At 31.9% G+C, this 23,274-nt stretch overlaps 3 protein-coding genes across 4 annotated transcripts; 1 reads left to right on the top strand and 2 right to left on the bottom strand.

The window, feature by feature from the left end:
- Positions 1–446: 446 nt before the first annotated feature.
- LOC100798818 (uncharacterized) lies at positions 447–1,359 on the bottom strand. The gene has a single exon (XM_003536269.5). The coding sequence runs from the start codon at positions 1,025–1,027 to the stop codon at positions 629–631; it is 399 nt and encodes a 132-aa protein (XP_003536317.1). The 5' UTR covers positions 1,028–1,359; the 3' UTR covers positions 447–628.
- A 5,895-nt stretch (positions 1,360–7,254) lies between these two features.
- On the bottom strand, positions 7,255–11,226 carry LOC100796156 (RNA-binding protein BRN1). The gene is made up of 9 exons (XM_003536264.5): positions 10,733–11,226; positions 10,572–10,654; positions 9,820–9,871; positions 9,549–9,674; positions 9,372–9,451; positions 8,358–8,537; positions 7,849–8,173; positions 7,548–7,691; positions 7,255–7,465 (listed from the first exon to the last, which is right to left on the bottom strand). The coding sequence occupies exons 1-9, from the start codon at positions 10,902–10,904 to the stop codon at positions 7,338–7,340; spliced, it is 1,290 nt and encodes a 429-aa protein (XP_003536312.1). The 5' UTR covers positions 10,905–11,226; the 3' UTR covers positions 7,255–7,337.
- Positions 11,227–17,044: 5,818 nt separating this feature from the next.
- On the top strand, positions 17,045–22,819 carry LOC100127417 (FIE). 2 transcript variants are annotated; one of them, XM_006588295.4, is made up of 12 exons: positions 17,045–17,499; positions 17,602–17,724; positions 18,466–18,546; positions 18,622–18,714; positions 18,844–18,919; positions 20,818–20,897; positions 20,979–21,050; positions 21,727–21,786; positions 21,868–21,964; positions 22,181–22,244; positions 22,319–22,378; positions 22,471–22,739. In XM_006588295.4, the coding sequence occupies exons 1-12, from the start codon at positions 17,227–17,229 to the stop codon at positions 22,538–22,540; spliced, it is 1,149 nt and encodes a 382-aa protein (XP_006588358.1). In that variant the 5' UTR covers positions 17,045–17,226; the 3' UTR covers positions 22,541–22,739.
- Positions 22,820–23,274: the final 455 nt, after the last annotated feature.

Below are 23,274 nucleotides of genomic sequence, written 5' to 3'. Positions count from 1 at the left end.
ATATAAAATAACATATTATCTACTTGTTCATATTTTAATTTATTTAAAATAATTTATCATCTTAAATATTAGGATAATATTTTTTTCTAATTTTATTTCATTTCTAAATATTTTTGTTAAATAAATTAAACAACATAAATGGATTTATATTAAAAACAAACGATTAATTTGTATGAGCAAATTGACCAGAACCAATCTGGCTATACCTCTGATCCGAAACAAATTAAGGAGCAGACAAATTGGCAAACACGGGTCAAACGTTGCAGACTCATATTTTATAGCAGCCAATGTCGAACTAATTAAGCTCCATTGCTTTCGTCCTACCAGCTAACTGTGTCTTCAACCTAGTACCTAGTTCTTTTGCCTTTATTGGATTATCTCTATTTTACAAAGCAAATCATTCTGAACAACATTCAATGAACAATTATGGAACAAATGCAGGGAAATTAAAAAAACAGAAAATATTTTTCTTCTAACGGTTAAATATTTACATAACATTAAAAGATTTTCTCTAAGCTGCTACATTTAAAAAGAAAAGAAAATCTAAGCTAAGTGACCCTTAATGTCGAACAAATATGGATCACATGGGTGATTTAGAAAAAGAGAAAGCCAAGAAATTAACACAATCTCAAGATGCCAAGCAAGCTTCCCAGAAGAGCCTGTTCTTTTCCATTTCATCCAGAGATTTGTGGCCTGAATCAAAAGACACATAGGATTTCATCTGTTCTTCTTGCATCTCATCATCTTCACAATATGACATTCCATAAACACCATCCTCCTCCTCCTTCTTCTCAATCCCACCATCATGCTCATCACAAGACTCGTCACACCCATCGGATTCAGCAACATTACAAGCACCAGATCCATTGCAAGATAGAGCATCATCATTATCATCAACAACTTCGCCACCACCATCTGCTTTGGCCATTTCACAAGCAAAGGTGTGATCAAAATCAGCTTCTTCAGAGTCACCAGAGGCTTCAAGATAAAAATAAGAAGAAAAATCAATAGTCTCCTTCCTCTCCATGAACAAAAGGAGTCTTTTTTTCTCTCTTATATTCTGACTTTGATGCGTTTGGATCCTACAACCACAACCACTAGCTCAAATTAAGAATAGGAAAATAAGAAGCAAATTAAACGTGGGCTCTCATGTTTGACACTTTTGGTGAGAGAGACTGACCAATCTTCCCAACATTTGCCTCTCCCAAATGGGACTAGTCATTATTAAAAGGGGAAGGAAGCGCCTCAAATAAGCTTGTTAATTGTCTTCTAGAAGTACAGTAATTATACCTTTTTTTATTTATTTATACAAGGTATATGTACAATCACTAATCAATTAATCAATGTCATGAGACTAATCTCAGAACACATGAAGTAGGTTTTATTTGTCTAAATAAAGTCATCTTTTTTTTTATGGATGACTAAAGAATTGAATCTCAATCTTTATATTTAAAGAATTCAATTATTTATTAAATGTTATGAAACGTGTTAATTTATTATTAAGAGTGTTTGACACGTGATAAACATGCAAATGATACCTTTTTAGTGTCTAATTTATTTATTTATATACGGTGTCTCCATAGTCGTTACTAGATGTCATGGGATTAATCTCTCAACACATAAAGAAGTTGCTTTTATTTTTCTAGATATAATAGTCTTTCTTGTATGGACAACTAGAAAAACAATCTCAATCTTTATATTTAAAGAACTCAACTATTTGACAGATGTTATGAAGCATGTTGGTCGGTGGATGAAGGAGGTGTCTAACACCTAGCAAACATGCAAATGACACATTTTGATAATGTTCCATTTATTTATTTATACAAAGTGTTTCATAGTTGTTACTTAGATGCCATGAGATTAATCTCTCGATAGGTAAAGAAGTTGTTTTTTCCCCTAAATAGAGTAATTTCTCTAATCAATATATTTAAAGAACTCAATTATTTATCAAATATTATGAAGCATGTCGGTTGGTAGATGAGGGTGCTTTACATGTAACTGACATAAAAATGACACATTTTTTCAATGTCCAATTTATTTATATAAAATATTTCATAATCATTACTCAGATGTTACGAGACTAATCTCTCAACACCTAAAGAAAGTGCTTTTTATTTTTTTGAATAAACTAGTCTTTCCAATATAGATGACTAGAGAAACAAATCTCTATCAATGTATTTAAAGAACTCAATTATTTGTCAAATGTTATGAAACATGGGGTGGCGGAAGGAGGTGTCTGGTAAACATGCAAATTATACGTTTTTGCAATATCCAAGTCATTTTTTTAAACTTTGACGCGAGAGCAACACGATTGAGACATGTATAAGCACTCATCTTTTTTATTTTTATTTTTTTAAAATAACCTAAATATTAAAGAGATAAAATTGTTTTTTTTTATGAGATTCTTTATTAAAGAATTTAACTAGTTGTTTTCTTATATTCCTAAGAGGTAAAGTTCTTGAGTTCTGAAATATGATGATTCTTGATACTATTATCATATGAAAATTGTAAAGTTTAACAATTTATTTTAAGATAAATATATAATTTTTAATTATTAAAACCTACACTACTCAATGATTTAACGTCAAAGGAGCCTTATCTTAATCCTATATACAAAGCTGATTTAAATTGGTTCGGTGTGCGTGATAGAGACCCAAACATTCTAGAACGTGGTCTTATTTTGCTGCCTTCCTTGTGTGACTTTTGTCGTAGGTACCGGTATACGAATGCCACCTAATATATTTTGAAACTATATCTAGTGTATATCTTACACATAAAACAAAATTAACAGGAATGACAACTTATACTTTTCTTCTTTTTTTTAGCACCCAAGTTATACTTTTCTAAAAAAGAATAGAATTAAAAAAACGTGTTATAAGTGCTACTTAATTCATGGCTCAAAATTTATACCTATATATGATTTTCTTCGAAATTTCGTGCATTTTGTTTCTAGGCAGATGAAGCAAATTGTCCTAGCTAGAATCCACAATTTGCTAGAGTTATAGGTTGATATAATTGAATTATAAAAAAGAAAATTACTTGCGCATTTTTCACGTTTAATTGAGACATAAGTTATCTTCATTAGGGTAAAATTATACTCTAATACATATTAAATAATGTGCTTTTTTGTTCTAGTAAAAGTGAACTCTTAGCACCAAAATTAAAATATTCGGGGAAAAACAAATCTTACGGTCTAATTCTAAGAAGTTAGCAAAATAAACATAGCTTTAGACACGTATCTAACAATAAATCTCATCACTTATGAGATATTTTTCTTGTAATACTAAGCAAATCCTTTGGATGTTACGTTGATTATATGACATGTACAAGTTTGCGTAATTCCGTGTTGGATACTACGAGTGTAAAGCAAAGTTATGGGCTGCACGAAACGTAGGGCAGCGCGGTAGAAAAATCTTGGACTACTTCTTTTAGAGTCTTTTTGACTTATTTCCATATTACTTCATCATTGAAGCCTAGAATCCAATTCGATCAAGGAAAGGATGGGGGAAAACCCAAAGCATAAAGAAAAACTAATGAAATGTTGGTTTAGAAAAGGGAAAAAGGAAGGAAGTGCAAAAAGTAAAAAGATGATTTTAAGAAATTTTGTTTCCTATAGTTTGATTGCGGAGAAAATAGAAAAGAAAGAAAAAAAATGTATATAAGATAACATAACTGTCCCTAATAAAAAAATATGCATAAAATTATCGTTGGAGAATCTTCTGGGACGCGAACAGAATCGAGAGCGTCGATTCAGTGTTAGGGAAATTGTAATTGTGGAAGGGTGCAAATTGTTAATAAACCTAACAAGTCAATTATATTATAAAATAATTCATGTCATTATATATAATTCTACAATTTTTAAAATATATTTAATACGTAAGTAAATTTAAATAATAAATTTTGTGACAATTAATTTTGATATAATATATTTACGTTTATAAATTTTTATGAAACCTATAATTTTTATTTAAAATTTATATATGTAAAAAAATATATTATCAGATCAAAATTAATTATAATAAGATCAAAAAATACATTAATAGATTTATGTTAATAAACATATAATTTTTATTTACAATTTATATATGTAAAAAAGTTAGTTGTTAAATCAAAATTAACTGTCATAAAATTTATTATCTAAATTTACATGAGCATTAAATATATATGATATTAATTATTTTATAACAGACATGTTAATTTAATTGATTAGAGTATTGTATTAATAACATGGAAGTCATAGGTTCAACTTGGACAATCATGTAAGCCCAATCCGTATCCTTTTTAAGGAATGGCAAAACATGAATTGTGCTGATTTTCTAGGTGTACCAGCAATTGTGTTAGGTGAGTGTACCAGCAATTGTGTTAGGTGAGTGTAGCAATAGCCGAGAGGCATGTGATAGGCCCCTTGATCCAAATAGGCCCAGGAAGGCCCACTAGGGATATTAGAAGACCCATCCAGACCAGTTTTGGTCTCTCTATTGCACCAGTTTTGGTACATGAATTTGAATATGACTAATCAACATCATTAAATATTTTTTTTGGTTCCTCGTATTTAAAAGTGATCTTTTAGTTCCTTAAATCTAAAATAATTATTGCAGTCTCATATTTAAAAAATGGTTTTTTTAGTTCCCTCATTTAAAATTATTTTTTTGTGCTATGGATGTGTCAAACATTAGAGGTATTTTTGTAAGAAAAAAATATTACTAGTCAATAGTAGGTGCCAATAGCAATGCCCAACATAAATGAGTGGTTTAGTTTTGGTAGACCCACATCTACCCTACATAAATCGTGGACTAATGGGCCACTCAGGACCAATAAATAAAAAAGAAAAATAATTATCATCAATCAAAATTTATTCAAAGGTGATTATCATATAACGGACAGTGGTAAAAAGAGTTTAGGTATTGTAAGAAAAGAAATCAGCATTACATCCTGTAATAAAACGTAAGTCGAATTGCATTACATTCCACACCATAAAATTAGCATTACTTCCCGTAGCAGAGCATAAGGAAGTGAAAATAAAATAGCATTACGTGTTGTTGTTTTTTTAATTTTATTTTTATGCAGTAGCATTACGTGTTTAGTTACACATTTAAGTGAATCACCTATCAAATAAAAAAACTGAGCAAAAATTTCATAATTTCTATGCATTAGAATTTTTTTTGAGACATTTTCTATGCATTAGATAAGTACACTATTTTTGGTTTTGATAGGTTGTGTTACACCGTATTTTGTTTTTTTCCTGCTAACTTTTTAAGTGAATCATCATATTTTTTATGCTATGGACGTGTTAAATATAAGAGCTATCACATTATTTTAAAAGTTTAAAAATGATACTGATTACTTTAGAAATTTAATTTATTTTTAAGAAAATAGGGAAGTTTAATGGTTTTTAATATGACAACACTTGCGGGAAAAAGTTTTTAAAAAATACTACTAGTATAATTACAAAATTATTTGTTAGAGTTTATTTAAATATTCTAATCTTATCTGTGCAATAGATTTGCAATCCAAATTAATTTTGGTGGAGTCAGTACATTGAATGCACACGTAGAAGACGCAAGTGGACATCCCAAACTCCAACAAGCAGCAGCCAATCGCTAAGAGATTAGTATTATTAACTATCAAGAACATGGCAAGGTGTCCCCTAAAATGATTAATTTAATGGACCTATACTTTTCCGTTACATTAATCATAATTATTTTAACTTATTTAACTTATCAAGAACATTGAGTACAAGTATTTTTCTAAAAAAAGCCAACAAAAAAACATATTCGTTAGAAAAATCACTATTTAGGACCTCAAAGTGTTTTTCCCAACCACACCAGTTTAATGACATTTCACAGAAATGGTCACTAGTTTATATGAGAAGTAAAATCTTGGACCTTAAGTGTTTTGAGGGTCTGAACGTTACCATTGATTTCTGCTTTCCATTATTAATGATAACAATTCATTACAACGATAGTAATACTGTCTTCGTTCAATATATTTTATGTTCATTTTATTTTTAAAATTGCTGATGTTTAATCAAACTAAAAGTATGCAGAAAGAAAAACTAAAAGTGAGCATGGTGGGGTTGGGTGAGTTTTTTAAGAAAGAAAACCCGAATTAGATATAATGTTAATGTATGAGGTTGGGTTGGTTTGGAGTTCTTTTTTATTATTAATTTATTATTATTATTATTATTGACTTGATTTGGTTGGTTTCAGTTTCAGGCCAAATTTAATTAGTTCTCAAGTTACCCAATAGAAATGGGAAGAAAAAAAAAACAGAGTCAAGTCCATTCCAGACCTAATACTCTACTAGTATACTGAATATTCATCACTAATTTGTCTTGTTATAGGGAATAGGGTTAGAACATTGAAACTATTTTAACTAAAGAAACGCCATAGAACCTCAAAGCTCTTCCATAAGAACGTCACATTCAAGCCTAATTAAAAAGTAGATTTGAGCTGAAAAAAACATAATAAATCACAAGTCATCAACATTCATTTAAAACAGTACTAACAACACACTCTTAAGTCTAAAATTTATTAAAAAGTATAAAATCATCAATAAGAGTCATTCTTGATGGCATGAATAAGACTCCTTTTTTACTTCACCCAAATTGGCCTGATTCAAAAGAAAAAAAATGAACTTAACTTCACGTGTTAACTCAATTTGTTATTTTTTGTTCAATTCAATTTGGCTTGTTCAAGTTGGTCATGTTGATTTGTGTTCACTCTAACTAAAACATAATTAGTTTGGCTTATTTTATTTTTAACCTACTCCCCTATCTAATAATGATTATAATAATAACATATCATAAACAATGAGATTAAATCTAGTAAAAGAAAAAAGAAAATAAATAAGAATATTTTAGACCAAATGCAGTAATATTTTACTTCTATTAAATAGTCCTTAACCTGCATGCATTAACATTAAATCTCAAAAGATATATAAAAAATAAAAAAATTACCAACCCGTCAACCCAAATCCCCGGCCCCACCAACTACTGTGACACTGAAAATAATAGCAAGTGCAAACAATGAAACAATAGTTCATGCTTCCTACAAGGTAAACACAAAAGAAATTGCAGTGAACTAAGCGTAGCACACAAACATATTGTTTGGTGTGTACGAGACCCAAAATAACGATCCTCTCATCCCTGCCGGATGATGAAACCAATAAAGTTACGAACTTATAATATAATCAATATGCTTTCTGAGGGAAAAATCAATAAATTAATAATCAATGTCTAAATGAATTTTCGTGTTACAGAAAATTACAAATTGTATTGACATCTGATATGGGTCAGGAGAATTGAGAATTATACAACTTTCTATTATCCACCTTCATCAGTAAATCTTACTCTGCTTGTTATCCCTCTTAAGCTGAACCTTTAATTTCTTACCACCTAATTGACAACCATTCATCGTACTAATGGCAGATTGAGCAGCTTCTGGAGTATCATAACTAACAAACCCTGCAAAACGGGAGTTAATCAATCAAATACAAGCTCCATTCAAAACTCATCAAATTCATTAACAGATCTAACACAGGCTTACCAAAACATTTGCTTACACCTGTTACTTTATCGACAAAAATTTTAGCACTCAAAACTCTACCAAACGGTTGAAATGTGGTTGCGAGCTCTTCGTCTCCATATTCTTGAGGTATGTGATAAATAAATAGATTGGCACCAGGTGGTCCTAAGCCAGAGAAATTAAAATAATTAACAGAATTCGGATTATCAACAAAAACTAACATTTTCTGCAATGAGGAAAGACGTGGGAAAAAAAGGCTATTATATGTTTACTCACATGCATGCATGTTATTAATGCACAAATATAAGATATAGATAACAACCTTCAATTTGACCACTGGAACTTTTACTGGCACCTGAAGATGAAGAGTTGCTATTCCCACCTGCAGGTGAAACAGAACCAGAAGAACTACTCATCGGCCTCGGACTTACAATTCTTCTGGGATATACCATTGGATGCTGTACACCTGGCACAGCAGGATAAGGGCCAATGTAACTTGCAGGAGGCGCATGATAATTTCTAGGATTCACACTGTGACCAAGATCAGGCCTCACTGCATTTACTTGGTTCATGTTCATGTTATGGAAACCTGGTTGATTCTGCATTGGTGGAAAACGGTATGCCATGAGCCCATAACCCCCGGGAGCCTATTGAGAAAAAATGATTATTCAAACATATACCTCCATCAAGATGTTAGGCAGGAAAAATAACAGACATTAATCCATAAATGTAATAATTTCTCATAGGACGACATGATTGTACAGAAGAAAAGTTCCCTGAATTAAGGGGGAAAATGTTATTATTCTAATAATGCATTATAGCAGAACTAACCTGATAACCATATCCATTATATGGAGGAACATAACCCATTGGCAAGGCTCCAAATAATGAGGGATGTTGAGGATCAGCCTGCGGCATGTTAGAAACTTGGGACTGTGCTTTTTGAGCCCTTCGAGCTAGCCTTTCCTTTTCAGTATCTGCCCATTTGACAACCAAAGGAACACTTGAACCCTGTAGAAGGAAAAATAACCATCAGATTGCAATTGTATGAATTTATATAATCATTGAGTTAGCAATTTAATTGACAATTTTCATCATGTATGAGTAGCTATCAACCACCCAGGAAAAAAAAGTTCTATAGTTGCGTTAACATAAAATAACGAGGTGTCAACATGATGTCTAGTATTTCATTAGTCAACTTACTGAAACATTAGTTGCTGGGAAAATGTAAAATTTAAATCCTATGCCAATTAGTTTTGAATGAATGAGATTCATGTGTAATTCCACTAAGATCCCCTATTTTGCAAGCATGTTAGCTTCTGTATAGTTATCGTGTTATATACATTGATTGACAATGTGCACAAGTGTGTATGTATAACAATCCTAAGTTTGAGCTATGTTCATCTTGGACTCATTTAATGCAAACATATAGTAGGCCTTAGAGGCCAGAGCTGGAGTTTTCTCCTCTTCCAAGCTTGGATTCAGTTCAAGCCTGTCATATAAATATCAAGTCAATCCTAAGCCAAGAACATTATTGTTGGAGTACAAGTGTGAAGTGAAGTTCCACATTGGGTAGAAATGAGAAAGTTGAACACCATATAATTAAGAAATGTCTTAAGGTTTTGAGCTAAAGTGTGGTGTGCTCGAGGCCCATTGGTGAAGATCTCCTAGTGTTTACCCCCTCAATTGCACAACAATTATCTTACACAAACCAAAGTGCAGCAAATACCATTTACAACTAATATGTGGCAGAATGGAAAAGTGCATGCTTTTAGCCACTAGTACCAATAACCAAATAAATGTATATTGTAAAGTATTCAGGTGATGGTTTTAACAAACACCAACCTCCATTGTATGTTTTCCATTGATTGCCTCAAGAGCAGCAAGGGCCTGTTCTTTGGTTTCATACTTCAAAAATGCACATCCTACTCAAAGGAATACAGCTATGAATAAAGCTTTGCTATTAAGAAACTACAATGCCCAAAAGGAATAAAGGATAGCTTCATCTGTAACATTAGGCACCTTTACTTGTCTGCTGAGAACCTCTTAAAATCTGTAAATCCTTTATAGTTCCATACATTGAGAAAAGATCAGAGACCTCATCTTCAGAAATATTCTTTGGAAGCATGCCAATAAAGAGTTTGTGTTCTGGATACAAAGACAACATAATATTATTTATCAAGGGACAATACACATGTCCTGAAGTTAAAAGAGGAACTTTTCATTCAGTAAATAATGCATAAAAATGGAGTTGCTGAACAAAATATTTAACTACAAGGAAGATGTATCACACCTAATCTTTCCAATTCACCATCTGCATACTTCACTTGCAACGGACTAGATGCCTGAATTGGACACAAAAAATAAGATGCTTCCCAATCAGGAGAATAGTAATACCATCTCACCATAGTTATTATGCAAAGATGTCAATAATGTCAGCAATTGCAGTCATCCAGAAAAAACTATGGATAGTCAAGTATGGAAATATATTACATAGACAGAAGCCTAGCTTGGATAATTGCCTAAGCAACCACCTGAAAGTTGAGCACGGTACAGAAGGACCTCTACTAGTTAATGATTCCTTGATCAGAAAATATCAATGATGCATTAAAGCATATTTTCTTAAAGAGATCATTGTCAATTCATAAATGCTTATTTTTACTTTTTCAGTTTACAGACAACAACAAACATTAATCCCCTAAAGAATAAACATGTATGGCCTTCAACTTCAAATAGCATTATATATCATGACTATAAAAGTACACCATAAAATAAATCCTTAATTTTATTTTTCCTGCGTACCCATTATTTGTATTTCTATTCTATCTCTCAATGTTATCATGGATTAGATTGAGGGCTACCCTAATAATACTAGGTTGTTCTAAATGACAAACATAGCAAGTGCTAGATAGATACAAATTACTAAAAATAGAGAGATGTAGTTGGCAAATCAAGAGATGGTAGTGGTGGTCAGCATCAGCGACTTTTATAGAAGCAGCCACTTATTATGTTAGGATTCAAATTCCATTCCACTCACTCACTCACCCCAGGGAGCGTTTTCTTGTTATGACAAGCATTGACCGCCTTATCCGCTTCTTCCCTGGACGGACAAATTACAAAGCAACAACCTGCGACCAAACAAACACAAATCTGAAGCACATTAGAGAACAAAGAATTTGAATTTGAGAACGGTTACTAGTTACTACCTCGGGAGGCACGACTAGCTTTGTCTCTGATGATGTTGACCTCGTCAACCAAAGCGAACTCCTTGAACATTGCAAGCACTTCATCTTCCGCCATGCGCTTCGGCACTTGACCCACGAACAGCTTCACGCTTTCCTCGCTAAATTTACTCTCTTCCTTCCCCTCCGCCATCATTAACAACCAATGCTTCTCTCTCTCTCTCTTTCTCTCCGTGCTACACTCTCTCTTCTTCTTCTTCTTCTTTTTCTTCTGCTATGCTGCTTTTTTCACGCTCTAAAATCTTGGCGTGTAGCTTCAAAAAAATTGTGTGTCTATACGTGTCGTGTGATTTGGATTGGAGTGGTCGCAGGGAAATGGGGGATGGCAAAGGCAAACTTAGACTTACATCTTCTATTTCATAATAATAATATAATTACTATGGATGAGTTGGATCTAGCCGAAAGAATTAATTTTACACAACTGATAAATTAAGTTTGAATTTTTGTTGAAAGAGTTATTCATGTTTAATGTATGACTGTATTTCCATTAAGAAATCATGTGAGAACAAAATAAACTAATAATAATAGTACAATCTAAAAATTAGAATATAGGATTATCATAATTATTAGTAGTAATTAATAATGAATGGGGTTTGAGTAAGGGCTTGATTGTGGGGGAATTTACGAAGATGCCACAACGTACAGCTGTTGAAGAACTGGCCTTGTTCGTTCGTAGTGGGTGCTGCTGGTGGGGTGGGTGTTCATTCTTCAATCTTTATTCTCACTCAACTTCTTACTCAAAACATCTAATGTAATGTAAAATGCAACCCCAACGTTAATCATTTTTCTAAGTTTTGTACCTAATACTACTAGTGAGTTGCTGTTTAAACAATTGATTACGCAATCAATTAAGTAGGTTATTGAACAAATGAAAAATATCGATGTAATAATTTATACAGTATTATCTCCTAATGGATGGGGCTTGACTAGACAGCAAAGAAATACTATAAGTGAAATTAGGGAGAGAAAAAAAAAGATAAGAAATAAAGTAGAATTTTGAATTGTTTGATTCGATATGAGTAAAGGTGAAATTGAAGAAGAAAAAAGAATAAAATATATTTTTTAATCTTTATACTTTTCAATAAATTGTAACTATCAACATCTAGGTAAATTGAAAAAAAAAATAATATAATCATTTATAAAGAGGAATAATCAATTTCACATCACATTTTTTAAAAATTCATAATTAAAACTATCAGCATCTAGGTAAATTAATTATATATAGATTGATTATCATCAAGATAAATCTATTATCAATCCACAAAATGAAAATCAATTATCAACCACAGAAGTAAAAATTAGTTAATTATGAAAGGGGAAACAAGAGCTAATTAGATCATTTACCTCAATGGTCCAAAAATAAAGCAATTGATAGTAGAGTGGAGCGAATTGGAGAAGCACATTGGCATCACCTTCGAGCAAATTTGAGAAGCACGATATAGTGTGGCATGATGGTTAAGCGAGCATGAATGAAACCAGTGAAGAAAAAAGAAGAATATGTTGAATTGTTGGAATTTAATATGTACGTTGTGAGCCATTTGTATGCTATTTTCACCATTTCGATGCAAAGCTTTTATGTGAGACCCATCATCTTTGATTTTCTTTTTCACTAATCACATGTTTTGATGTGTGTTTGTTAATTATGTTTATATTGAATTTTGTGCTTTTGACGTTAAAGCAATTCTTGGTTGCTTCAACTAATTAGGCACCCCAAAAGTTAAGTGACACCACATCATACTTGTAATAATTCACCTCAACCAAACAATTCCATTTTTTAACCTTCACTCTCACTATCTCCTCTCAATTTCTCACTTATTTCACTTCTATCAAACAAAGTGTGAGAACTTGTGTAGTTGTATACCATAAATAGAGGTGTTGATGGAACTACTAGCTAATTGGTCTGTTAAATTTTATAATATAAATTAAATTAATTATTTTTTGTGACTATTAAACTAATTAAATTGGTTCAAATTAATTTAGTTAATTGTTTCATTTAATCTGAACAAAATTAGTTATAAACATTTTGATTTTCATATTTATTTTTTTAACCAATCCGATGATTTGGCCAATTATTTCTTAACTTATAAATCAATATCTTTTTTTAGACTTTACAGTCTAAATTTTTCTTATTTTTTTTCTTTTTCAACCAATTTGATTTTTTTAATGATTTGATTGAATGTTACGAAGTCTCTTAATTTAGTCATATTTATTATATAATTTTTTATTATATTTTAAATTAAAATAGTAATAATATATAAAGTGATAGCTATAAAAAAAATTAAATATTGAATAAATAAATAATCATTATAAACAAAATTGTTCAAATTTAGTTTAAAATTAAAATAAAAAAAGATGGAGGAAGTACGAGTAGGGCAGAATGAGCAAACTGTCCCATCAAACCGTTACCATATCTTATTTCATTTCTCACTAATGAATTCAAGTTTAGTTTCAGATTAAGATAAATTTAATGGGACAGAAGAATGCTAAATCCCCCTGCTGTTTTATTTTTTTTATTCCGTGGGAAATAAAAAAACAAAACTAAAACTACAACCTCATACGAGTTGGAACACGCTGGAACCTTTCTTGTCAAGAAGAAGCTCCTAACTTTGCTAAAAATATACACACAGAAATTCCCTTCACACAAGTTATGAGAAATTGAGACTGTCCAAAGTGTAGAAATCAAAGACTGAATATATTTCTAATGATTGTGCTACACTCCATTCCTCACAACCTGCATAGTTTCAGTCGAAAATTACCATCCTTGCAATATTTACTAATCATGAGGTGCACCCAAGGTTTGTCCTTTTGATCAACTAATTGCCAAACCAATTTCACCAAAAGAGAAAACATGAGTTACACTAGTTTGACACGGCCCTAGCTACCACTACCACACCCCCTTCTGCATCACATGGTGTTGTTTAGCTTTTTAAGTTTTGAAAATTAATGCATTTATTTATTAGAGGAATGTTTGCGATACATTTATTGAAACATTTTTTTATTAGTCAAAATTTATTAAAATTATAAATTTTTATGATTTTTAATAAATTTTAATTAACATGAGTATGTTCAAAAGAATGGATTAAAGAATGTGTGGACATGTATGTGGTTAACATTTTTTTTATTAAATTCTTGCCCTCTTTTTTTTTTATTATTATTGAGAAGTATGGAACCTGCCAAATCAAAATGTCTCAGTTTGCTAATGGTTATGTTTCAAAGTTTAGAGACCTAAGATCCAATAAAATGTTTATGTATTAGTTAGAACAAAACTAATAATTGAGTCAACTAATGGAACACAATTACTTTTTAAAAAATTGAATAAAACTTTTTTAATAGAGTTAAAAAAACAATTCAACCATTTTATTCAAAATACTAGTTAGGTGTTCATAAGTAATTATATTAAATTTTATTCGATATAAAATATGTTTTACATTATTATCCATTAAACTGCTATGGATCATAAACTTATTTTCTTTTATTGTAGTGTATGCAAAAATCATTCTACCAATAATTTCTTATTAGTAGACAATGTAAATTTGTTTACACTAATACTATGTAAAATTAAACATTAAAATTTAAGTCAAATAGAAAGAAAAAAAAATCAAACAGTTTTTTGGTAAGACGTTATTTTGTCTTAGTCACATCATTATTCGGATTATATCAGACGCAAAATAACGTCATCAATATCATTATTCAGAGTATATGCAGAAGAAACTAGACAGTACTAAATAGTAAATACTAATATATAGAGTATAATCGTGAGTCAGAGGCATCATCTGCTTTACACTGGTAACTAAGAGCAGGTTAGACGTAACACTACCATTACTAAATATACTACGACCGAAACCAGACCAAAGAAAGAAACTTCCTCAAAAATCAGATGAGTTGGATGCACCCAAAATTCCAATCAGGAATGCCTGTCAAGTTATACACACAAGTCTATATCTTGACACAATTTCTCCAAAAATGTACTTACTCGACCAAAATTCCCAGCAATTAAAATAGCTTATCAACATTGAATACAAAACAAGAACCGAAAAGATAAGAAATCACTATTTGAGAGATGAGAAAAATCATCTTCACATAAAAATCATCCATACAAAACAAACAATACCCTTTTGTTAAAACAATGGTAGTAGTAATACAGGTTGGAAGTACAACAATCCTGCGTCTCTAACTGTGGCAATGCAATGACCACACTGCAGTAAATGAGAAAAGGGAGAAAGAAAAAAAAAAGCATGACAACTGCATGCTAGAGTAATGAATCTATTCATATTGTTTGCATAGTTGCAAGTCAAAAAATGTGATCTGGTTAACAGGGGAATGCACCTCGAATCATTGGTGCAAATAATGAGAATAACTACCAAAAATAATTTCCCCAACTGGGGAGGGATTTTGTTTGCAAAAAGATTAGTTCTTCAGCATTTCAATAATCATAATGGTTAGTTGGTGTAGGAAATAGCCACCAGTGGAGATTCCTGTCACTAGATTGCCTTCAATCCAGCATGTTTCCTTAGCTCCTCACATAATATAAATGTAATTGTGGTTTGTGGCCCTAATCTTGCAAATATTGCAAAGCCCCTGACAAAAGGTAACGAATAAATAAACTAATTTGAAACAAAGTTATGCAAGCTCCCAGCCCCCAACAAAAATAGGAGCAGGTTGAGTTATTATGTGCTTCTGATAGTATCTATTCTCCAAGCAGTGACAAAAAAAGTAACTTTAGTGAATCATAAAGACGGTAGTTGTGATTTATGATAATTTTCAAGAAGTCATTAATTATAATTATAAAGGTTTTTAGATGATGTGAAAGAAAGCCAACAGACAAGTTACATGCAAGAATGCTATAAACTCATCCTTTGTAAAGTCCCCTTGGACCCTCCGTAAGCAGTACCGCTGGTACCACACATGAGAAATCCATTAAACAACAATGGGAATTTATAGTGAATGCAGACATGAATATATAGCGTTCTGTTCATAGTTAGGGCTTGAGAAAGCCTTTCATTATTATTATTACCAACTATTAAAGTAAATAATTTCATCCTACTTTGATTCTTTAAACCCTTTCAGAGAAGTGGGAAAGAGAGAGAATTGATTTAGGGCTTCTTCTTTTGTTGGTAACTTTATGACAGTATCTTTCACTCTTTCTTGAATAATGTTGTTCATCATGGGCATAGGAGGGCGGCCAAGAATTTTCTAAACCAAAATACAATACAAATAATTCATCTTGGACCTTTTGGGTATTACATAAGCTACCACTGCATACTTATTCTCACACAAACAAGTTTCAGGAAAGCCAAGCCATACTGGAGGAATGCATGAAAGTATAGCATAGAACTTGCAGGGCACAGACCCAAGTTATCAACTGAAGTCAACCTTTCAAAGTAAGATAAACTAAAATTTTACAGGAGTCCAATATGCTGGCTTCAAAAATCCTTGTTAAAAAGAGTTTAATAAAGGTAGCATATCAAATTACAACGTCAGTATAAATCTCACAGGAACAAAGTTAATAGAAGACTAAATATACAGTCACATGAATGAATTGGTTTAAAAGGTCAATTGCTGTTGATATTTCCAAATTCAAACTATTTTAGATGTATAAGTATGGCCTCCACTAAGGAAATAGTTTTTTCTTTTTTACAAGTTCCACTAGGAAATAGTTAAAAAAATCTTGTTTCCCAAATCGCCCTTTAGTCCCTCACATCTGGCAAGTGAAAATTAGGGAGTTGTTTCACATAAAACTATAATATCAAGTATGCCCCATTTTAGACCAAATTAAGCCATGTCCTTTAAACCCTCCTACAATCAAGTAGTCCTCATCATCACATTAAAATGCCTCTTTCCTTAATATTGTTTCAGGATTCAGCCAAAAGTTTCTGAAGAAGGTCCTCATCATCACATTATTTGTATTTTATTTTTTACACATAATAATAAAAATAATCACTATCTACATGTTTGGTTTCACATAATATATTATCAAAATCACTTAAAATCAAAATTAACGTTGAACCTTATGTTTATAGATTTGGATTTGATTCTCACAAACTTATACGATTGTATTCATACTCATGCATTAAAATCAAACAGACAAATATCTTGTATTTCCACCTAAAATTAATCATAGGGTGAGTGATACTTACATATATAAACAACTTCTTTAGGAATCTTATTAGAATCTATAAGGTGTTTGGATTAGTTTCATAATAGTAAAGAAATAATTATTAATTGTTTTCTCCCTGGTAATAATGGGGTTCATAGTGTTACCCATAATCTTATAATAATAATTTATAGTTTTTGAAAGTATTTTGAGTTTTTTGTGTTGCGTCGCCCCTCCTTACGTTTTTAGCAACCAAACGCACGTTTTGTGACACGATAATCTCGGAACCCTATCACACATTGACACAGTGGCATCTTGTTCCTTCCTTGTGATGTGTGTAGGGAAGCGAAGCAGAGAAGAGTAGATGGTGGGTGAAACGGCGGCAACGGGGAAGTCGGTTGGTTTGGGTTTGGGATGTGACCCAGTGGTGGGATCCTTGGCTTGTTCGAAGAAGAGAGAATACAGAGTCACCAATCGCCTTCAAGAGGGAAAGCGCCCTCTATACGCCGTCATTTTCAACTTCATCGACTCCCGCTACTTCAACGTTTTCGCCACTGTTGGCGGCAATAGGGTTACTGTTTATCAATGTCTCGAAGGAGGAGTTATTGCTGTTTTGCAATCTTATGTAGACGAAGATGTATGTCACTCCTCTCTCTCTCTCTCTCTCTCTTTAGTTAGCTAGGGTTTCATTTCTCTAGAAAACCGCTTCTATTTTTACATGTTTTTATGTACACGCCAGAAGGATGAGTCTTTTTACACAGTGAGTTGGGCATGCAATGTTGATGGCACCCCATTTGTTGTGGCTGGAGGAATCAATGGGGTAATGCGAGTCATTGATGTTGGCAGTGAGAAGATACACAAGGTATTTTACTTATTTAGTACTGAACTCATCATGCTCTACTTGAATAAATATTTAATTGGAATTTGGAAGCACTTATAAGAGGTTATATGGGTTTATTTTTTTATATAAGCACTCAGCAGAATGTTGGTGTCCCTGTTAGAGCCTAGTTTGAGCTTAGGAAAATGGCTAATGACTTTACTATAATTCTATAAGTTTTTTTTTTATAGTTTATTTCAATAAGCTTGACAGAAAATCCTATCAAAATAAGCTGTTCTTTTAGCTTAATTTAATAACTTTCACAGTTAAGTTCGTTAATAGGCTCTTTATTGAACTGGTGCTTAATTGAGTTGTTTACCCCGATGCATCCTATGTTTTTATTGAATATTGTAAATGCTTAATTATATTTTTACTCAAATGCAATGTTGTTAAATGGCGGCGCTATTGCCACCATGATGGAATGGCATGGTGTTTTTTTTTGTCAACCGCCATAGGCAATTTGTGAAGGGAGTCCCGCTATGGCAGCACCATAGGCTGCAATGGCATGTTTATATGGCAGAACTTTGGCCTTCTGCTGTGTTCTTCCATCCGCCATTGATAACACTGCTCAAATGTGACCGTAGTGTTGGTTGTTACTCTGGAGTTTTGTGGGAATTACCACTTTCTAAAAGTCTTAAATAATTTTTTGAATTCAATAATGTTAAAAATGTATTGATCGTGTACTAATCCCTGCTGCTACCTGACATGATGTCCTCCTCACTGCAGAGTTTTGTTGGCCATGGAGACTCCGTAAATGAAATCAGGACTCAAACATTAAAGCCATCACTTGTGATCTCTGCAAGCAAAGTAAATGGCTTCTCCATATTTTCATAATTTAAAGAATCCATTGTTTTTCATTCAATGACATCTAAGGTTGATCAGGATGAATCTGTCCGGTTATGGAATGTTCATACTGGAATATGCATTTTAATATTTGCCGGAGCTGGAGGACATCGTAATGAAGTTTTAAGTGTTGTAAGTGTATTCTTCATCTAATGTTTCTCTCCCTTTTTTCTGGCTTAATTACCTATTCTTATTTCTTAGTGATAATATAAGATTTGGATTTTGGAGATTAGCCCAACTGACTTTTGTTGCTTACTGTAGGATTTTCACCCATCAGATATATATCGTATTGCTAGTTGTGGCATGGATAATACTGTAAAAATATGGTCTATGAAGGGTAAGATATTTAGTTTTATGTTTGCTGCACTGCTGCTATTATATCATTGGTCACTTTTGTTTGTCTTGAATCATCTTGTCAAGTTTCACTATATTTCCCATAATGTAAAATTCTAATGGATGGTACCATACCATAATCTCAGAAAAGATAAAACTAAATCAGGCAAAATTACAGAATACTTTTTTTCTGTTAGAGAGAAGTCTTAAATTCAGTTAGTTTTCAGTTAGTTGTAAAAACTGTTTGTGGTTACTATTAGCTGTCTCTTCTTAGTTAGTTAGTATGCTGTGATTCTGTTAGTTACTAACAGAATCAGTTAGTAATTGTTAGAGTCAGAGTTAGGCCTCATTGTGAACTCTGCTCTATATATAGACCTTTGTTGTAATCATCAAATAATAATGAAAACACAATTATGATTTCTATCAGTTCTCTATCTCTCTGTAAATGTAGCATTTTCGTAAATAACTATTACTGTTCTTGTCATTGACCAGACAATCAGTGAAATACTTGTTTAAGCAAAAAACTTGTGGCAGACTAATTAAACTGGTTCTAAATCAGGGGTAGAAAACCAGTTAAAAGTGTTTTTTTTCCTTCTAATTTTATATTTTTTTAATCAAAAGAATTTTTTGAGACCAAAGCACTAGAATAAGGTCCATGTATGGATTGTTACTATTCAATCTTTTATTATATTTTTTTAATATTGCAGGACCTCAAATATGGTCCTTTTATGCTAACTTTATTTCTTATGATTTTGTTAGTTTTTTTTACTGAGTATATTATATAATATTAAATATTAATTAATTATCATTGGTTTGATCATGATTGGACCAATGAATCATGAAATAGTATCTTAACCAATTCAAATATTCAATGACCAGTTCAGTTTTTTAAACATTGATTTCTTTCTTCCATGTAAACACTATTTGATTATCAGATTCAGAAAATAAAAATTTGTAAAATAATGTACTACTAAGTACCATTCGCAAGATTAGTTTTAACTTTCAAGAAAAATATTTTTAAATTAAAAAGATTGAGAAATTGGTAAGTTATAATTCAGTTTCCAGTCAACAGCATAAATTCTGGAAGTTGTTTATTGGAATGATATTATAGCTAAGGGATATTGCATAACCTCTTAGCATTTTCAATTTTGTGCAACTGTTTGACTGCTGAATATGAGTACAATTTATTGATACTTATTCATGAATCAACTTTATTATCTGAGTTTGATTTATTTTACTGCTTATGTATTTTTTCCAACTTATCCAGTTAGAATGATATCCCCTCCCCTAACAAAAAAAAAGACTGATACTAACAAATGAAGATAATAACAAGAACATGAATCTAACTATTGGTACTAGGTTGGTAAGATGCCAGTCTGAAAAAATCATAGCTATTTCATCAGTATAATGAAAATAAAGGATTAAGAAAAAAGTCTTTTCCCACTAGGTGGAGTTGGCTACATGGATCAAATGACACCATTGTGTCAATGTTTTGAAAGGCTATTAATGGTTCCTTGATCTTCCTTCACCTCTATTTATCGATCTATCCTATCGGACCTATCCTACACACAATCAAATCTTCTTAATGGATTTGACAAGTTGTTTTTGGTATATTTGATATTTGTTTTCATGATAACATGGAAGCTGCAAGTAACAAATATTTTTGTAATCTCTAGGAAAATTATTGTCTGGAACATGATGTCCCATTCTGTTTATGAACTGAATCAATTAAAATACATAGTTGAGTTGACGATTTTATAGTTGGGTCCTAGTCCCACCATGTAGCAGTGTCCTGTTCCCGAACCAAAATATAACCCATTTATGCATGTGATTTTTTTTTAGTGTACCAATTGTATTATTGTCCTTTTCATTTTAATCCATCAGGCCGTTATGTTACTGCAGAGTTCTGGACATATGTAGAAAAATCATTTACATGGACTGATCTTCCTTCTAAGTTTCCCACAAAATATGTCCAGTTTCCTGTAAGTAACAATTTTTTTTTGGTACATATCATTGATCTTTTCTAATTTCTTATTTCTAATTTTAGCAATACCTATTTTCAGGTATACAATGCTTCAGTTCATTTAAATTATGTTGACTGTAATAGGTGGCTAGGTGATTTTATCCTCTCAAAGGTGAGTGATTGCTCAGTATCCATCTACTACCAAGTGGAACTTTAATGTTAGGTTTGTTGTGATGGAAAGAACTGTTCCCTAGCTGGAATTTCTTTGACTTCTACTACTTCTGTTAATATCATAATCTTCCTAATTAGCAAATACAAACAATAAATTAAAAAAAGAAAACAAGGATTAAAGAAAAAGGATAACAATATTTCTAAAAGGGAGCTCTTCTTCCCTTACTAGAAAACTGGTTTTTCAATTGGAATCACACTGGTTTAGAGTTTGGAAATGGATCTGTTGTAAAATTAGTAGCTTCTAATACTATTCTATTGAAACAGTAAATTAGTTATTGAGAATTTTATGGTATCAATGTGGTGCTTTTGCTTGTGTTTTAAGGACTTTCTTTAGTAGACAAGCAGAGGTAGCTTTGTTGTGTTGATGTTTCTATTTTTTTCCTTGTTTCTTAGTTTCAGTTGGAATTGGGAAATCATATTTAATGAAGTTTCTTTTACACAAAAAAAGTTTAATAGTTGGGTGATCAAAAAGTTTTAAAGGTTTTTGGGCAATTCCTCCATTTTGGGAACTTGACAATGAATCATAAGTGTAGTATTTCTTAATTTGAATTTTCTCTGATTCATGAAGTTACTTACCATTTACCAATTCCTTAAGTAATGGATTGTTATGATTCCAGAGTGTTGACAATGAAATTATCTTGTGGGAACCTAAAGTGAAGGAACAAACTCCAGGGGAGGTTTGTTATAATCATGATCTTTTCTTAATTATATTTTAATGGGTAACATTTAATCAGATTCAGTTTTTTTTGGATGTTTAGGGTGTAGTTGACATCCTTCAGAAATACCCTGTTCCTGAGTGTGATATCTGGTTCATCAAGTTTTCTTGTGATTTCCATTTCAACTTAGCCGCAGTGGGTAAGCATATCTAATTGCAATTGTTTTTACATTGATTATTTTCTCCAGTATGTGCTGCCTCATTCCTACAGTGACAGGAACTATTTATTACACACTTTGTTCATATTTCATTACTGATTTCTGACAATTTGGACTAGTTCTTTGGTTGGCAAGTTTGTAATTTCAAGATTTCAGTTTTATTTTGTATTCACTTTTTACATTTTCTGGGTCTTCCAGGTAACAGGGAAGGGAAGATTTTTGTTTGGGAATTGCAGTCAAGTCCTCCTGTACTTGTTGCAAGGTTCGTTTATCTATCAAGATTATTTCAATCGATTTTTATTTTATGAAATTCTTATTTTGTGTTACCTTGTTCAGGTTGTCACATCCTCAATCAAAATCTCCAATCAGGCAGACTGCTACGTCCTTTGATGGAAGGTAATTCTTTATATATTGATGTTGCTGCTCATAATTTTAAGACAATGTTGTTTTTGTTTATAACTGTAGTTCGTTCTTGTGTTATGTTGTAGTACTATATTGAGTTGCTGTGAGGATGGGACAATATGGCGTTGGGATGATGTTACAAACTCCCCAGACTAACTTATCACATACTATATCAATCTGATGTACCTATATCACTGAATAAATCATTAAGTTTAGTCTGTGAATCCGCGAGTGCGTCCTCAAGCTAAGTTAATGTTTGTTTTGAAGTTGTGTGATTCCTCGTTTGAGATTTGGCAATGGAGAAAGTTCTCTAGTGCCAACACCACATTTTTACTAACCTTTTCAGAAGACAAAATCTTGTCAATGCCTTCACTTTCTGCAAATCACCATATCATAACACAATCAATTCTAGTTCACAAAATAATGGTGATATCATGAAAAAGTATAAATAACTACTTGATTTTTTCTGACCATAAATCCATTGCAAACGCACTATATGAGAAGAATAACTAAGGCTCTGTTCTGTCTACCGAGTTAGCATGCATTGTCAATTTTTCCCAAAGCAAATTTTTTTGCCGATGGCCAAAGGCGTTGACTGTAAAACAGGCATTAAGTGCTTCCAGGAACAATAGTAGTCTGTGCAAGCCATTTGATGTGTTTAAACAGTTAATCACAATCAAGTCTCCAGTTCACTCGAAGCTGCTGACAATTGTTATTACGTGTAACCATTGTATTGTGCTTTTCTGTCACTCCGATGGAAAAGTAGTTGTTACACCAAATTATTAATGTTAAGAATATAACATTTTCTATCACACTTTTGTTTAGTACATTCTTAGGTTGAAATTTATTGAAAACTATAAAAAATTATTGGATTCACATCATATTTAATA

Source organism: Glycine max, chromosome 10, assembly GCF_000004515.6.
Source record: "Glycine max cultivar Williams 82 chromosome 10, Glycine_max_v4.0, whole genome shotgun sequence".
In the NCBI taxonomy this organism is placed as follows: Eukaryota; Viridiplantae; Streptophyta; class Magnoliopsida; order Fabales; family Fabaceae; genus Glycine; species Glycine max.
This window is presented reverse-complemented; position numbering and strand designations above follow the sequence as displayed.

Coding starts and splice junctions, on each gene's coding strand:
- LOC100798818 (XM_003536269.5), bottom strand. CDS start 1,027: ATGGAGAGGAAGGAGACTATTGATTTTTCTTCTTATTTTTATCTTGAA.
- LOC100796156 (XM_003536264.5), bottom strand. CDS start 10,904: ATGATGGCGGAGGGGAAGGAAGAGAGTAAATTTAGCGAGGAAAGCGTG. Junction 10,655..10,732: donor AGCTAGTCGTGCCTCCCGAG/GTAGTAACTAGT, acceptor GTTTGGTCGCAG/GTTGTTGCTTTGTAATTTGT. Junction 9,452..9,548: donor TTCTCAGCAGACAAGTAAAG/GTGCCTAATGTT, acceptor TCCTTTGAGTAG/GATGTGCATTTTTGAAGTAT.
- LOC100127417 (XM_006588295.4), top strand. CDS start 17,227: ATGGTGGGTGAAACGGCGGCAACGGGGAAGTCGGTTGGTTTGGGTTTG. Junction 17,725..18,465: donor GCAGTGAGAAGATACACAAG/GTATTTTACTTA, acceptor TCCTCACTGCAG/AGTTTTGTTGGCCATGGAGA. Junction 21,965..22,180: donor TTTCAACTTAGCCGCAGTGG/GTAAGCATATCT, acceptor TGGGTCTTCCAG/GTAACAGGGAAGGGAAGATT.